The sequence below is a fragment of the Aphelocoma coerulescens genome, chromosome 1, assembly GCF_041296385.1.
Source record: "Aphelocoma coerulescens isolate FSJ_1873_10779 chromosome 1, UR_Acoe_1.0, whole genome shotgun sequence".
NCBI classification, from domain to species: domain Eukaryota; kingdom Metazoa; phylum Chordata; class Aves; order Passeriformes; family Corvidae; genus Aphelocoma; species Aphelocoma coerulescens.
Window position 1 is genome coordinate 30,194,804 of NC_091013.1, and position 16,467 is coordinate 30,211,270.

The 16,467-nt window shown below is 39.7% G+C and overlaps 1 protein-coding gene across 1 annotated transcript; it reads right to left on the minus strand.

Moving 5' to 3' along the window:
• Positions 1 to 1,049: 1,049 nt before the first annotated feature.
• On the minus strand, positions 1,050 to 15,836 carry IL18RAP (interleukin 18 receptor accessory protein). The gene is made up of 10 exons (XM_069029065.1): positions 15,713 to 15,836; positions 14,386 to 14,653; positions 14,073 to 14,247; positions 12,599 to 12,773; positions 9,965 to 10,033; positions 9,678 to 9,798; positions 7,099 to 7,253; positions 5,736 to 5,873; positions 2,055 to 2,225; positions 1,050 to 1,420 (listed from the first exon to the last, which is right to left on the minus strand). Exons 1-10 carry the CDS (start codon positions 15,834 to 15,836, stop codon positions 1,050 to 1,052), a joined length of 1,767 nt encoding a protein of 588 aa, XP_068885166.1.
• Between the last annotated feature and the right edge of the window lie 631 nt (positions 15,837 to 16,467).

The following is a 16,467-nucleotide window of genomic DNA, read 5'->3' on the forward strand; positions in this document are numbered from 1 at the left end:
TAGATAATGCTCAGCCTGCTTGCAAAAGAGTTCTTTTTTCAGTATACTGATCCTGTTAACATCAGTGTTTCTTGAAATCACTTTCCAACAAGGAATCTGGCAAATGAGATATTCAATTAGCATTATAAAACAAGAAGTTGTTAACTCGAAGGAGGAATGAAGTGAGCAGAACAGCAGAGCAGCGGCTACACTACTCAGATTGCTTAATACGGACCATTGCATTTCACTCAGATGCAGACATACACACACAGGCTGCAAGATGGTTTGACAGCAAGTGATAAGAACTCTGGAGAGTTGGCAGCCAAAGGACTACAAGGGAAAGACTTTGGAGTCCCTGGAAGTCTACTAGCTGTGACAACCAGGGCTCTGATTTACACCTGCAACACACCTATAATGCCAACAGGTTCAGTGGGCATTGAGTGACCAGCAGCAGACAGGATCAGCAATGATCAGGTGCAGGTGTCCCTGAGTGTGAATTGTTTCAAAAGTGGTAGAATTCTTCCTCTCACTGAAGAAAGGATGGAGATGCCTGGCATAAGCCTACACAGTGGTCCCTCTTTTCTGAATCCCTTTGGCATACCCAGTTGTAGTAGTCTCCCACTGTATTTTCTTGGTGCTCACACCAGAGGAGGTAACTCATTTGAAAACTTTGGCTTTGTCCCACTGGACTGCATCAGAAATTAAACTGCAAGCTTCCTCTTGATTTCCCTTTTTTAAATATTTTTCTAGAAAATAAGTGTAAAAATATTTCAGAAAGAAATACAGTGCAAAAAACATTGTATGTCCCAAAATCAGAACAAAATGGTATAATAAATATAATAAAAATTGTAATTAAATAGTAATTTATGAGAGATAGCGCACATTTAGAGTTGTGTGAAGTGGTACAGTTTTGCTGTGCACTGTCACACTTCAGTCCTCCTGACTGTTTTGGAGGGAGCTATTGCTGGCTGTAGTGACAGTTGACAGTGGTCGGACGATATAGAAAAGGTCTTTGACAATCATGTTACCATTTCTGATCCTGATGTCATCCCCCTGTGAAATTTCTCCTATCAATATACCAGCCTGAATAACCTTTGGGATAAGCCCTTCAGGCTGAAACTTCCCAGCCTCTTAGTAGTTTTCATTGGCATGTGGTAATGCATATATTTCCAGAACTTCTTGTGTGGAGCAGCAGAAATGGAAGACTTCCAGGTAACAACTGGTAAAATCCGAAGTGCTTTCTTCACTACTGGAGGCAGATTCTCTGGCTCTTGGAAATCCTGGAACTTTATTAATACTAGTTTGATTCTTTTATCTTCCAATGCACAGTTCACTGCTGCCTGCAGTTCAAAGATGCTTGGTCCACTGACATAGGCTGGGCTCAAAACAATGATTACCCGTCTGCTTTGTTTAATAGCTGTTACAACTTCATCTGTGTATGCTGGAGAGAAAATGGTGAGAGTTACTGCATTCTACAATGGATTTTTTATCTTATCAGTTCCTTTATCAACAGTTAAAACCCAGAAATAAGGAAAGCCAAGATTAGGAATGTTGAGCACTCATATAACCTCTAGAAACGTGTTTGCTATCAGAGGGTACCATGGCTGTTCTTATACAACTGAAGAACACAACTTTCTGCTCAGGACATGAAGGGCACAGCTGAGACCTCAACACACTTAAACAGAGTCTCAAGGGACACTTGGACTTGTCTTTATCTCTCCCAGGAACAGATACACAGGGCTTTCTACTTACTGTAGGTGGCACTGATCAAAGTCACTTAGAAAGTAACTACTGAAGTATTTGAGGCCTTCTTTCCAGAGAACAGAGTTTGCTTGCAAAGAAATTTTTGTACAAGGAATTTCATCTCAGCCTAGTGGCTCCCAGTGATCTCACTCCAAAGTATGTATGCCTCAGCCACAGGGACCAAGTACAAAGATCAAAACGTTATGAGATTTGAACATAAATTCCACTACCAAATTATACAATTTGTTGCTCTGGTGCATAAGGGTTTTTTTGAAATTGAAATGCAATTTTATAAAAAACTGAAGATTTTCTACCATCCCCAGGGACCTTACCTCCTCCCGGAAGAATATCTCTTTCAAGAATACATAACTTGTATCCATATTTATTTTCTAGCATATCTGGAAGAAGCTCCAGGGCAAATTTTTCCTCACTAATTAAAGCAGAGTCACTTTCAGAAGAGTTTATTTTTGCATAGGACACAAAGGCATCAAATTCCTTGCCATCTAAAATAAATAAATAAATAAATAAATAAATAAATAAATAAATAAATTCTATACATTAACAAGTCTGGCTGAAGCATTCAGCTTCTTTGTTAATGCTCGGTTTCCATTTATATCTATCTAAGTAGGCACATTACAAACCTAAAATTATAACCTGTTATTGGATTACAGCTATCCAATCACCAAAGACAACCTTGCTCCTCATTGTCTTGCAGATTTTGTAGACATATGCTACCAAAGCAAACAAGGAAGGTACTCATGTTTAGTGCAAGGCAGTTTAAAGATCTGGTCCCTTCCAGGCAAAAGCCATGTGGTAGGGAATGATTCCCAGTCTTTTCTCTCATTTGCCCAAATGCTGATTCAAAAAAAAGTCTTGTCAATGGTCAATCTTCTTTTAAAATATAATGACTCTTAAAGGAAAAATGTTCTTAAATATTAGCTCCTTGCAAAATATATGCTGTTTCCATACATTGTTATGTTTGTAAACAGAGAGACTTGTGTATGGAGCAATGGCTAACTGATCAAAATATCAGCTCAGACACCAAGCACTGACCAGTTATTGAACTTTAAGTCTCATTGAAAGAATGTTTGTGTGCAAATGAAACACAGGTAAAGAATTTTTCTTGGCTATGATCACCCTGGTACCCATGTCCTGGGTTAGGCCCATTCTTAACTACAAGGCAAAAGCAAATTGTATCTATTTGTTGAATAAAATTTGAACTACACTTGAGGGAGAAGGAACAGAAAAGAAAAGAGTTTCTGGTAAAAGCAAAAGGCATAGTGGACCCAGTCCAGTTTCCCAGTTACTTGAGGCCATTTAAGGTGTCCTAAGACTGCCAGATTTGACAGGTGAAGTATTGGAGACTCAAGACTTTTGGAATGGCAGGACATCCTCAGGCAGCCCAAATTATATCAGACACCTATGTTCAATTAGCTGAATTGTATCACAGCAATAGAAACCAGAAAGAAATTCTCCTGTGTAGAGCAGAGTCCCACTGCAGGGTGCTGCTGCAGGGTGAGCTGAGAAGCTCTCTAGATTTCACCACATGGACTGCATCTTCACTGCTTGGGAACTGAGATGCCTACCTCCAGCAGACACCTAAGTGTTGAGTATCATGACCCACATGCCTTGGTGTTAACCTCCTGATTTCTATCCCTAGATGTAAGATTAGGATCACAGACATGAGCTAGAGTCACCAACTTCCCACAGGATCTAGAAGAGCCCATAGGTAAAGCAAATTCAGAAAACTAACATGGATGAGCTGGGGCTGAATGCTCGAATACAGAACCAGCACGCAGCAGAAAGTATGTCATCAAAACAAAACAGAGGTGTGCAGATTGGGTTTGGAGGCCAAGAAAATGATCAGACAACACGTTGCACCTCTGCTCCTCCCCTCTACTCCTGGACACACACTTTCAATCACATCCTTCTACTGGTGCTGCAGGTCTTGTGATAATAGAGGAAGATGATTCACTTTGCTGGCTACCCATTGTCTTGCTGAGTTGTTTTTCTGCCAGGTTGAGCCCATTTAGGCCCACAAGAGTGAATCACCAGCAGCGGGCACACAGGACTAATGTGGGAATTAAAGGTGGAACAGAAATTCACTAGATTGGTTTAGCTGAACTTCAATTCATCTATACCCTAAATTGAAGCTCCTTTGAGAATGGATTTTAAGTGACTATAAATTGCACTACAAGCCAGGATTCCTTATTTCACCCACAGAGGTCACTGCAATCTTATTAGACAACAACCACTAACACGCCTTTGTAACATTACTATTACAGTAGCAAGTTAAAAATCAAATACAAAATAAGCACCATTAAGCCTTTTTTTCACATAACTGTACAGGACAATTACAATCTGAGGAACATTTGGTACTGTATTTAAGATGCTGAAAGTGTAGGAAATGAAGAATACCTGACTTAAGCAAATTGATGGCATATGTGGTCTATAAATGTTAGTATCAAATCTCCTGCATTATTTTTTCCCCTTATGGGAGAAGGCAGGAATTTTAAGATATGTATCTTAATTGGCTAAGGAGGCCAATTAACCCCAGAGGGGTTCTGGTTTCTCTGTTCACAAGGCCCTGCACAACATGGTCTAGGTTGGCTCTGCTTTGAGCAGGTGCCCAGGGGTACCTTCTAATCTTGTAGGATTCTTCAGTTCTCTGCTCTGTGCTGAGGACATGAGAGAAGAAATGATAGAAATGAAGAAACAGCAAAATCAAGTCATAACTGCTGCTTTGCTGCTCTCAGACCTCAGGTGATTTGATATGCATCCACATGACATGAGAAGGACGTGATCCTGCAGGTGAGAACACATTTTCCTTGGACAGAAAACTATCTGGTCTGCACGCTGCAAATGGTGCTTTGTGCATACACGAGAGTGTACAGGCAGGGGACAGGGACTGCCACAGTGGAACCCAACAGTGTCTTCAACACACAAGCCTTAGCAGGTCTGTCTCTGTCCTACTGACATGCAGGGTGTGCTCTAGGGGACTTTCCACAGGTCCTTAAATCACTTTTTTACCAAATAGAGCGGAAATTTTGAGTGATGTTCCAAATTGCTTTTGCCAAATGCTTTAGGGCTCACAAAAATGTTTTCCTAAAGGGCAGTTAATTTTCTAATTGTATGTACTTACAGGTATCTAGATATAGTTGTTTCACACTCAGGTGTAAGGTACGTATGCAAACACAAAAACAGACTCAGACACCTCTATCTCAAACTGCATCAAGATGCAAAAATTTTTAGAAAAATTTTCTCAGGCACGAACTATCAGAATTCTTTCAACCCATGTAAGAAAATTGTACATTAAGTTCTTTGAAGTAGTCATAGTGATTCCTGATACATTTTTACACTGTGCTGTTTCAAAGGCCTCTTTTAGCTGAGATGATGGGGCGATGCTACTACGGAGACTCGAAAAATCAAAAGTTAATCACTCAGGTGCAAATGTCAAGTTGTTTCCAAAGTTTTAGAAAGGAAATATGAATATTTCCCAAATATTCACTTCTCAGTTGGTGCCCTTTATCGTCTTATTTCTCTCTTTTTTTTTATTCTTCTGAGAAACTTTTTGGCTTCAAGTGAAAAATACCAATAGACTCTGGAGTCCTTCACCTTGTTATGCAAGGTTGTTTCATTCTTGTCCAAAGGTTTTGTTGAACTTTTTCAGAGAACGATTTTGAAACGTTGGAGATGCTAAATTATTTCCTGCAAATGGACTGTCAACATTCAACTTCCTGCTCTAATGGGTACCCTAATCTTCTATGGGTAAATTAGGGTAAAAGTCTAACTGACATTTCAGTTGGTGTTAGATATTTCTTTCACACGATCTTTCTTTTTTTCCATCTGCATTCACTGAGCATCTTGTAAGGTTTAACAGTCCTTGTATTGGCTCAAAGAGAGCAGGGTAATTAAGAGAACTTAATTAAATGAGTAATTCATACCAGATTATCCCACATGGCAAAAAGCAGCAGAAAAACTGGAGAAAATTAATATTACACAAGGTTTCTTACCTTCTGTATTTTTGTTGTGGACCAGATAATTTCGATACATCAGCACTATTTCAATCCAGTGCTGGTAAATAAAGGCAGTGCACAAAACAAATGCAAATAGAGTAGAAATGGCACTGCATAGTACATACAGGAACAACACTGCAGAAAAGAAAAGAGTCTATCATAACTCAGGTTTCCAAAACAATATTGACATTTAGATAAAAAACTTGGTCCAGAAATGGGGACAAACCATCTCACAGTCTTTTTCCTTATCCCACTGACAAAATTTAGGGAAGTCAAGATTTCATGTAGCCACAAACCTTAACATAGAATTTCAGTCTACCATCAATGACCTTTTTTGCATGGTATCTCTTTGCTGGTATGAAAAGCCAAACTGTGACAGAAGGCACAGAGGAAACAGTCTCTGGTACACTCAGCAATGCTGAAAATAGTAATTGCCTGAGATGGAAAAGCTACATCAGAACAGACATAGCTGCACACAGTGCCCTGCTGGCAGCTTCCTGTGCCACTACAGTGATGAATCTCCACTGTGAACTATGGTTCAGCATTTTAATTTCCACACTGATTCTGGTTTGGGCCTTGAAAGGCTTGAAAGGCAGCCACATTCATATCGGTTATGGTAACTTCTTAGAAACATGCATGTGGATACAAATATGCTGGTAGCAAGAATTCCTCTTGCTTCTTTCCAGCCCCGTGAGATACTTTTCTCTCTCACGGAAGATATTTCTAGAGTTCTATAAACTATGAACACCTGCAACCTTGCAGAGCTTTGTTTATGGTACAGTAGAAAAATATTTTGACAAAGGATGTTTTAGGATTTTAGCCAATCACCCCAAGGGGTGGCTGATCCTTTGTCCAATTAGACTAAGAAGAAAAAAGTCTATAAAAGAGTTGTAAAATGATTAAATGAATCAATCTTGCTGCACAATTCCTGCCTGCTGGATCTCTCTTCTCCTCCCTACTACTGCGGGATACTGTGATACATACATGCTAAGGACTGGGAAAACAAACAGAAATGTCCTGTGAAAATCAGGGAATACTGCTGCTTTCAGCAGCCTCTCTGCTTCAGTTTAGTAGACTGCCTGTTAATGTTCAGAGATGCTACTCTCCTCTTCTTCCTTCCAGTTTCTCTCCATCTTCCACTTGACTCACCCCCCTGCAGTAAGTCCCCAGATAGTCCTGTCCTTCTGAGTAATCCTCAAAATACTGAGGCTGTCAAGATATCTGACAAACCAAACTTTTCCCACCCAGGTTCAAGAAACTTCTGCAACTGGCTAAAAGCCCGTGTGAATGGGGAATTAATTAGTAGCAGTAAATCAAAATGTGTCTTCAGGGGCAAATAGTCACCAATTGATAGCTTTACCTCTCTGCTTTCTTTTCAGCTGGATCACAGCGGTGGCATTTCCCACTGAATTCTCAGCAAAGCATGTGAAGTTGCTTCTGAGGTCCTTTTCAGTAACTTCTTTCAAAGTTGCAACATGAAGAAGTGTGCTCCCCTTCAAACCTTTTGGATAGACACTAGAGAGAAAAAAATGTGTATTTGCATGATACCTTTGCTGTTCATTCCCACAATCTCCCAATGTCTTACACACAAAAATAGAGGAGCTTGCAACTTCTTAACATTGATCTTGAACTTTTAATAGTGATGCAATATTCTGGTTTGGAACCTCCATTTGGTTTATACATGGTAAGAAAATACTAACACTGTAAGAAAATACTTTGATAGGCCTGAAGACTGAAAGGTTCATTCCTAGTTCATCTATTCAGCAAAATATTTACCACTTTCCTAGTTTTCAATATATAGTCCCCTTTACATCTATAAGATTACTTGCGGTTTTCTAAGATGTAAAATATTCACCCAGAAGAAATGCAGAGAAATGAAACTTCAAAAAGGAGCCCCAAGAGAGAACTAGCTGGGCAAAAAGACTGAGCAGCACAGCCTCTTGCACAGGGGTAGAAAGCCCAAGGACAGGATAGGCAAACAGAAAAAGATATATATAAGGGACAGAAGTATAAGAAATGAAGAGGAAACGGAGGAATCTCTTCAGGGTTGAGTGGAGGATATGGGTAACAGATCTGTGTCTGCAATCACTCCAGAATACCCAGAGTTTCTGAGTTTCAGTGCTCCTCTTCGAAAGCCACAAGTACAAGCCTCTCTGGGTCATCTTAGAAGGCATCTCACATCAGGCCACTGCAAAATGACAGTATCCCGCAGCCCTTCCTCGTTACCTCAAGATGTGGAGGAGTAAGCAAGGGCAAGGATTCAACCAAAGTCTGTTGGGGATGTTTCATTTATTCGTATTTTTAAAAAATAAACAGAAACTCTAGGCATTGTCTTGGGGTGACCTTATGATGTGTATCCCATGTTCCTGCCTATGCCCAGAAATTAATTTCTGTGCCTTTCTATGCCTCTAAACTGAGCCTGAGAGGGGGAAGGAAAAACTGAGCAAAACTTCTTCAAAGCAGTTTGCAGCTTGTTCAAGGACACACACAGATAGCAATTGGTTTTCCCAGCTGTGGCAGGGGAGGGAGGAAGCACTCAGCTTGCTGTTTCCGAGGACAGTTTTTTGGCCAGGGGTTCAGCTGCTTTTTCTCCGGAGATAGACTGAGAGTTGAATTTTTCCTTCCCTGGAATTTTGGATTTTCTCCCTTTTCTACTGGACTGTTTCAATATCAGAGCACATCGGGAGGACTTTCCACTGGGCACAGAGGGCCTGGCCCTGGGCCAAGCCCCAGCTCCGAGGATACCAAAGGAAGGACTCGAACACTTTTCCAGGTTTTTTTCTCCACAGCGAGAGATTTTATTATTTAGCATTATTATCCTTTTCCCATGTGTTTGTTAAATAAATTGCTTTTATCTCTTTCACTTTCCTTTGAGGAAAATTTATTTTTTCCTGAACCTGGTGGGGGGAGGGGTGGTTGTGCCTTCTCTCAGAGTATATATTTCTAAATTTGGCGAAACCAGAACAGCCATGAAAAAAGCTAAAACCTTGTTAAGAAGAATATTCCAAATCTAAACATCCTAAAGTTAGGAAAATCCAATTTCCAGTCTACCTCATGAGTGTGTGCATGTGTGTGATATCATCTTTTTTTTTTCCCATATGACTCCTACTATGAACTTGATTTTAGCAGTGACAGCAGAGCTTTTGCTTCCCCCAGTAGACAGAAAATTTACCCATACAGCTGAGTCAGGGCTGTGTAGTAAAAGATGCACTTGCCTGTGTTGCCTCCACTCTGTTGCTTGCCCAAGTTGAACACTGCATAAGTGAATGAGAACAGGAAGGAAAGGGAAGTATAGTGACTACAGGGGTTGTCCCCAGGTCACAGGAAACCTTTCCCCTACATGTTTCTTCTCTGCAGGGCCTGGTTAATTCTCACCAGAGGAAAGGTCCCAAAATTCAGTGTCCTGAAACTCAGTGCTGCAAGTCCTCAGATCTAGGCTGTAAACACACCCCAGTGTCTGAGGTACACAAGCTCCTTTCAATGTCCACAGTATTGTTTTGCTGATCTGATTTATTCCCCACTCAGAGACAGCTTCCAAAGAGAGATTGTGTGAATTGCTAGCAAGGCACAACAGAGATCGTGCTTTCAAGAACACTTGAAAGCAAGAACACTTGAAAACAATGGATGCAGGGACAGGCAACCAGGAACCCTTCATGTTGAAGCTGTCTCTGAGCTAAAGCTTGAAGAAGAAGAGCTAAGATTGTGGAGAGTTTGAGTTCTTGATTTTATGGCCATCAATATGTGCTTCTGTATGTGAAGGTCACATGCCTGTCACATGCTTGTGGACATACACATTACTAGGTGAAAGAAAAGAGCCTTCTAAGTTTCTTTCAATTAAATGCATTCAGTAAAATTGTTATAGAAGGACTTTTACAGTGTTTGCGGTGGTAGTAACTAGGTTACTGGGGCAGGAAGGGGGCGAGGGGTAGGTTTTCTCACCTTGTTTCCTGATTCAGTTTCTCATTTATATTCTCCTCGTCGCTTCGTTTCCATGTTACTCTCATTGGAGAAACTGTTTCAAACCCAAACTGTACACGGCATTCCAATTCAAGTGGCTTGCCTGGAACAAATTAACACAGAAAAACCATGCCTGCAGGTCACCAGAATATTATTCACTTAAATAGCTTAGAAAGCAAAGCTGGTTTGCTTTATCAAGATCTATCATTATTTATCAATACCTCGTTTAAATATTTTCATTTGCTTTTAGGTGAGGAATTGAAACTTACCAAGCTCTGCTTCGAGGATCACAACACCATTGGGATACAAAAGGTTTGGTGGATGAATAGTGTTTTTTGCTGCAATCAACAAGAATATCATTAAGTATAAAGTTATTATCAGTGCAGAGGACCAAAGAGAACAGCTTACAATTTGATTTTTCAAGTTTTAGGTGGAATTTAGACACCTAATCCAAGAGGATGTTTTACAGTTCTTGAGGTATATGAGTGCGCACAGATAAGGGAGTTTCAACAACAAAATTTGTGCAGCTACTTAAACACCTGCTATCTCATTTACTCTGAGGCATTGTCCTCTTTCATGAGCTGAGAAGCTCAGCATCTAGCCTGCATTTAAGATTATTTAGGATTCAAAAATTAGGAACTCCCCTTGCAAAACCCCCTGAAGGGTGCAATCCTCATACCAGTTCCCTGCCAAGCCTCTTTCCATGCCCAGTAAGCACAAACAGCGCACACACACCTCATTCACAAGCACAGATACTTGCACCAAAATAGCCATGCTGTTCTCAAAACTCAGGCTGCCAAAGGGCACAGATAATGACACCCACGGGTTATACCATAAAACCCACAGCTCTGAGGTTCTAGGAAAGTCCCATACTGCAGGAAATGGTGCCATATAACGCTTAATTTTTTTTTTTTTTTTTTTACCAAGCCACAGCAGAGAAATGTATCACAGAATAAGCTGAGTTGGAAGGGACCCACAAGATCATCAATGTCCAACTCCTGGTCCTGCACAGAACCATACCCAAGAGTCACACCATGTGCCTGAGAGTGTTGTTCAAACACTTCTTGAACTCTGTCAGGCTTGGTGCTGTGACGCGAGCCTCTTCCAGTGCCTGACCACCCTCTGGGTGAAGAACCTCTTTTTATTATCCAACATAAACCTCCCCGGACACAACTTCAGGCCATTCCCTCAGGTCCTGTCACTGGTCACCACAGTGATGAGATCAGTGCCTGCCCGTCCTCTTGCCCTGGTGAGGAAGTTGTAACTGCAAGGAGGTTTCCCCTCAGTCTGCATGGCTCTGGGGTAGTATATATGCATATGGCACCTTTTATGTGTTTTTCTCACTGTGCTATGAAGTGAGGGAAAAGAACTGAGAAGGACAATGTATCAGCTCAGGTTCGGTCAGATCAGAATAAAAGCAGAGCTAGTCCAAGCCTGCCTGGAGAATATTGTGGGAATATTCCATAGAAGAATATTAGAAGGAAGAGTCAAAGAGCATCAGGTATTTTAAGCCACCACAGAGCTCTCACAGGTTGGTGAGACATGCTTTCCTGTCCTGACGGGATGGATACATTGTCCCTTGAATTATTAGAACCAAATGCTTAAAACACCTGGGGGAAAAAAAAAAGGATCATCTATTTCAGAGAAATTCTATCCTCATGAGACCATGGAATTTCAAAGGTGTATTTCTTCACTAGAGCACAGAATCAGGTTGCCTCATTTGACACCTTTCTTTGGTCCCCTAAATCTTGTCCTCCCTTTCACAGTGTCCCACTTTCCACCAGGATGCTGAGGACTAGTCCTGTGCTGTTTTCATACAGAAACAGCTGGACTGCATCTATAGAGTTCAGGATATAGAGTAGATATATACTCCTCCTATGGGACCTGTGATTGACTGGGGTGACTACAAAGTCTTAACAGCACTCAACCGTAGATATCTGGAGAAAAGCATTGCCACATCACTCCTTTAGCAGATCAAGCAGTCTCCCCCATGTTGCTAGCATGCTCCCTTGCACTGCATTGATGTCCCAAAACACTCTGCCAAGGCAGTCTGGATTTTGCCTGAAGGACAACTGGAGACAGTAAATATTAGAGGAAAAGTCACCGTGGTTTGTAGGAGAATATAAGACCATGTCATATCACTGTGCCATAGAGTTCTAGCCAGTTTTCTTCAGTAATGCATGCAAAGCCCGAGAGAACAGGTCATGCAGGCAGTGATGTTCTCCCCCAAAGAGCATGTGCAACAACAAATGGCTTGTTTGTTAGATTGCTCACAGCTCTCCTATTTACTCTGCTGCTAAAAAATTACATGCAAGAGAGGTAGAGATCCCACCAATATCATCTTCCCTGTCACTGTCAAATGGAGAAAGTGAAGGTTTCACCCATGCCACAAGGAACAGTATTTTACCTAACTCATAATTTCACATAATCCTCTACTTCAGGGAGATGTGTAGGATTGAGATACGCTGCTTTTGCCCATATTTCCAGTGCAGGATTTGCAATCCTTCTTCCTAGTATGCAAATATGTTCCTAATACTCCTCACACTGTACATGGAGAACATTGGCACCAGTTGGAGTTTCATGAATTCTACTCCCAGATCAAGAGATCTAAATCTTTTGTGGATTTGATCCCCAATGTTAAGAACTACAATAAATCCAAGGCACAATTAGATTTTGAAAATTAGTGTTGTATGCTGCATGCTATTACTGCTATTACTATTGGATGTTCTAGTCAGTGTCCCTAGATGTCTTCAGAATACTTGGAAGAGGATTGTAATGATCCTGTAGCTAATTCAGTTTATGGGTTTTTCAGAACAAGAGCCTGAAAAAATCACATAAATAAACATAATAAAGAAAATATACTTTACTTCAGGTATTTTATTCTGAGTTATTATATAACTCACCAATGACTTCTACTGTTACTGCTGTTCTCACTGTCCAGTTGGTAGTGTTGTCAGGCAGAGTGTAATCACACACATATATTCCAGCATCTTTGTCATAGGTTGGATTCAAGTAGATTTCATTCTGCTTAAGCTTTAGGCTTGGTCTGCTTTTCCTGTGTTTTACCTGGTGACCATCCTAATGAAAGGAAAAGGAAAAGGAAAAGGAAAAGGAAAAGGAAAAGGAAAAGGAAAAGATTAAAGTCTTTTTTTATCTTGCTGTTGTTGCTGTTATTAAATTACATTTTAATGTATTTGGACAACATTTTCATGTCAGTAGGGCTAAACCAAAGTCTTTCCACTGAAGCCCAAAAAAGGATGTATTAGGAGTCTGAGAACATTTTTCAGTTATGCTAAAAAAGATGCGAATACCCTTGACTTTTTAAAAATTATTTAAAATTTACAGTTGATATGAAACTGTGAAATCATGAAGATAATCTAAATTTAACTCCTATTACTAAAGAGCAACAAAAAGGATCAATTTTTTGATGGACTGGGTATTTTTTATTATGCAAAGAAATTGTTTTGAAAGCATTTTCAAGTTATATTATGAGAAGTAAATCATGAGTTTGTATTGTCTGAGATTGAGAACACTGTCACTACTTTTAGAAGCATGAAAATTGTCTGTTTTTGAAAAGCACCCCTATTTTTCAGCTTAATATATTCATATTCCACTGAGACCAGAAGAATTTTCCTTAAATGAAGTTCATGAAAAAATCCACTAATGCAAACAGGAAGAAGCTCCTTAACTTCAGCGGGCTTCAGATCATGATGTAGGTAAAGATATACCTCATTTAAAATTTGAAAGCAAATGCAAAGTAACTTCAACTAGATCATAATTCTGCTTGAAAGAAAAAAATAATGTAAATAATACCAGGTAGGAAAATGCACAATTGCAAATTTTAGTCATCTTCCTTCGCTCATTTATACAGGTTTATATGTTATATTACCCTCTTTACAAACACTAAGTCAGTAGTGGTTCAGCGGAATAGTCTTTCATTAAAACAGGAGTCTTGGATAGAACAGTTTGAAACATTCATCTTAAAATAATTTTTCACCTAACAAAGCCAGTTTTTCTTTGGTATATTTGATAGTTTCAAAATTTGAAATGTCAAAACAAATCTTAAAACGTTACTTTTCAATCATGTCTGTTTTGCAAAGAACCTATTTTAACTCTCAATTATTTCAATTTCTTAGCTGAAGAGAAACCATTTCTTGGATTCTGTTTCACAGAATATTTTGGATGTGGTAAATTTCTTCAAAACTCTTCCTTAAATACTTAATATGTATTAATTCAAGATTCTGCTCTTTGGTTGAATTTCTTAGGCTGCATTGCCTGCCAAAGAAGAGTTCAAGTACTATGGCACATGGACATTAGCTAGACCTGAAGCTCCACCTTCACTCAGCTGTTTTCTACACTCAATAGACTGACTCTTACCTTGTACCATTTTACATCTGGCTTTTTAATGTGGCTGTAACATTTTGTCCCAGGACAGGTTATTGAATTCCCAATGCCAGCAAGTAGATATAGCATGTTTGTGTCATAACCTGAACATTTTGCTGCCTTCTTTGTTTGAACATCCAAAACAATTTTGAGACATGGGATTTTTCCCCTGAGTGATGAAAAAAAAAAAAAGAAAAGAAAAAGAAGTTAAACATTTAATACACAAACCAAACTAATAACTCTCCTATAGAAGTAGAAACTTTTTGCTCCATTAATCCATTACTTACCCTTTTGCTCCATTACTTACCACATCCTACAGATGTACACTCCAGAAGCACTGTCCCTTATTGGTTTAAACCAAAGCGCATCCCCTTGGAAAGCCAGATTTGAGCTTTCCTTGATAGCCTTCAGTGTCTCTTTATCCTTCTGATGCCAGAACCATTCCACTTTATGTTGATTTAGAAGTGGGTTGTTATAAATGCTGGTAGCATCTCTCTCTGGTAAAGCACACCGTAGAACGAACTCCTCACCATTAATTGCACGATACCATATTTGAGGTTCAACATGGGAACATCCTGAAAAGCAGGAGAGTAAGATATCAGTACCATCTGAAAGAATGCAGAGTCATGGTGAAAAAATTAAAAATAAAAATTAGGAACACAACAAAAATAGAACTTTACCTTTCTTTAGTTAAATATCCCTTTATGTGATCAGAAGATGGACTAACAGAAAACAGGTTTTCTTAAATATGCAATTTGTCAATGTTCTTGAAAATTTATTCAAAGGTTTCCAAGGGTTTGCTAGACCTTATCTCAAAAGATTAATGTGAAGGGTTTTGTGATGTGTAGACTTTTGCGTGGTGCTAACCTGTTAAACCTCAACTCTGTAGAAAAGCAGACACAGCTCTTCTCAATCTCATATTAATGGACAAGGGACTGACATAAGCCTGAAGAAGCAGATCCTGCCCACCACATGCCCTGTTTATGGTAAGATTGACAAACATCATTGTCTCACTGCTTTTAAATATTCATCCTCCCAGGTTTCAGCAACTTTCCCTAAAGTTAAACACATTTTTTAATTTTGAAAGGTGTGGTCAGCCATCCTAATGCCCCTCCTGCCACTCAGGGGGTTGTGACCCTTGAAAGTATGGCAGGATTTCACTCCAGCAGAAGGGAGGGCATGACATCTATTCCTCACCTGCTCACCTGGGAAACTCTTTACAGTTTCATTTTCTCTCAGCAAACTAAACTGCATCAAGCTCCTCCAGATATATTGTGTGTGTGAAAGACTTTGATAGATCAGTCTCATTCTGCTTTTGTCTTCCTTCTCCCCAGTCCCTGCCTCCCTGGACCAGATTCTGGAGACCTAAGTCACAGAAGCAATTCATTTGTCCCATCTAGTTCTCAGAAATTTTTCTTTACATTTGTCCTTTTCATTGGGGAACTGATTTTTGAGTCAAATTTATGGTAGACAGTATAATCAATACTTCAAAAGCTTGCAGAAAGGCTATTTGTCTGACACAAGTATGGCTAGGTACAGGAAAAACTCACAAAAGCAAGGAAAAATTAAGATCTCCTTTTTTAAGTTTTCAGAAAACACCACAAACACCAAACCTCAGTGGAGCAGCCTCTTACCTGGCAAGTTAATCTCTCTAACTTCTACCCCACTGACAAAAAATGTTAGTATCCAGCACAAAGTGAGCATGATTTCCTTTATCAATTTTGGTTGATACTCTAAGACATTTTCTTTATTAATCATCCAGCTTTCTGTAAAAGAGAAAAACAGGAGGTTTTTTTTGTAAATAAGAGTCCAAATAAAATAGATCATTGCATATTTCATTATGTACCTCTATAAAACTTTGCAAACACTATTTCCTGCATATTGTGTTTTTTAAAAATGGGGTTTGCAGCACTTTTCCTGCTCACACTATTTCACAGAAATACAGGATGGATAATACTCAAGACTATGCAACAATCTCTCTAAATGCACGTTTCATAGAATTTCTTACAGATGGATTTCCAAGTCATACTTACAGCAATGCAGAACTCCACCTCTGGAGTGGAAATGCAGATCCTTCCTCCTTTGATAGGAGCAAGATGAGAGGTAAGATACCAAATAATATCAGCCTTCAGCTAATAATGATTATGAGCAAAAGGCTGAGACAGGCATAAATGGTACCAAAACTCCATGGAACTCCACTGTAGATTGAAGGTCAACTGTCCCAGAGTGAGCTGATTGGATTCCTTTGGGATTAAACTAAATCTGAAGATGTGCTGCAGCTGCAAACAGCATTGAGCCCATGAGACTGGAGGACTATGCAGGAGTAAAACCCTCAAAGCATGTCCTGTGTGGGCACAGGTCTTTGGTTCTCGCTTTCACCCAAGATATG

Coding starts and splice junctions, on each gene's coding strand:
- IL18RAP (XM_069029065.1), bottom strand. CDS start 15,836: ATGATTAATAAAGAAAATGTCTTAGAGTATCAACCAAAATTGATAAAG. Junction 14,654..15,712: donor TAGAGAGATTAACTTGCCAG/GTAAGAGGCTGC, acceptor CCTGCTTTTCAG/GATGTTCCCATGTTGAACCT. Junction 7,254..9,677: donor AAACTGAATCAGGAAACAAG/GTGAGAAAACCT, acceptor TTTTCTCTCTAG/TGTCTATCCAAAAGGTTTGA.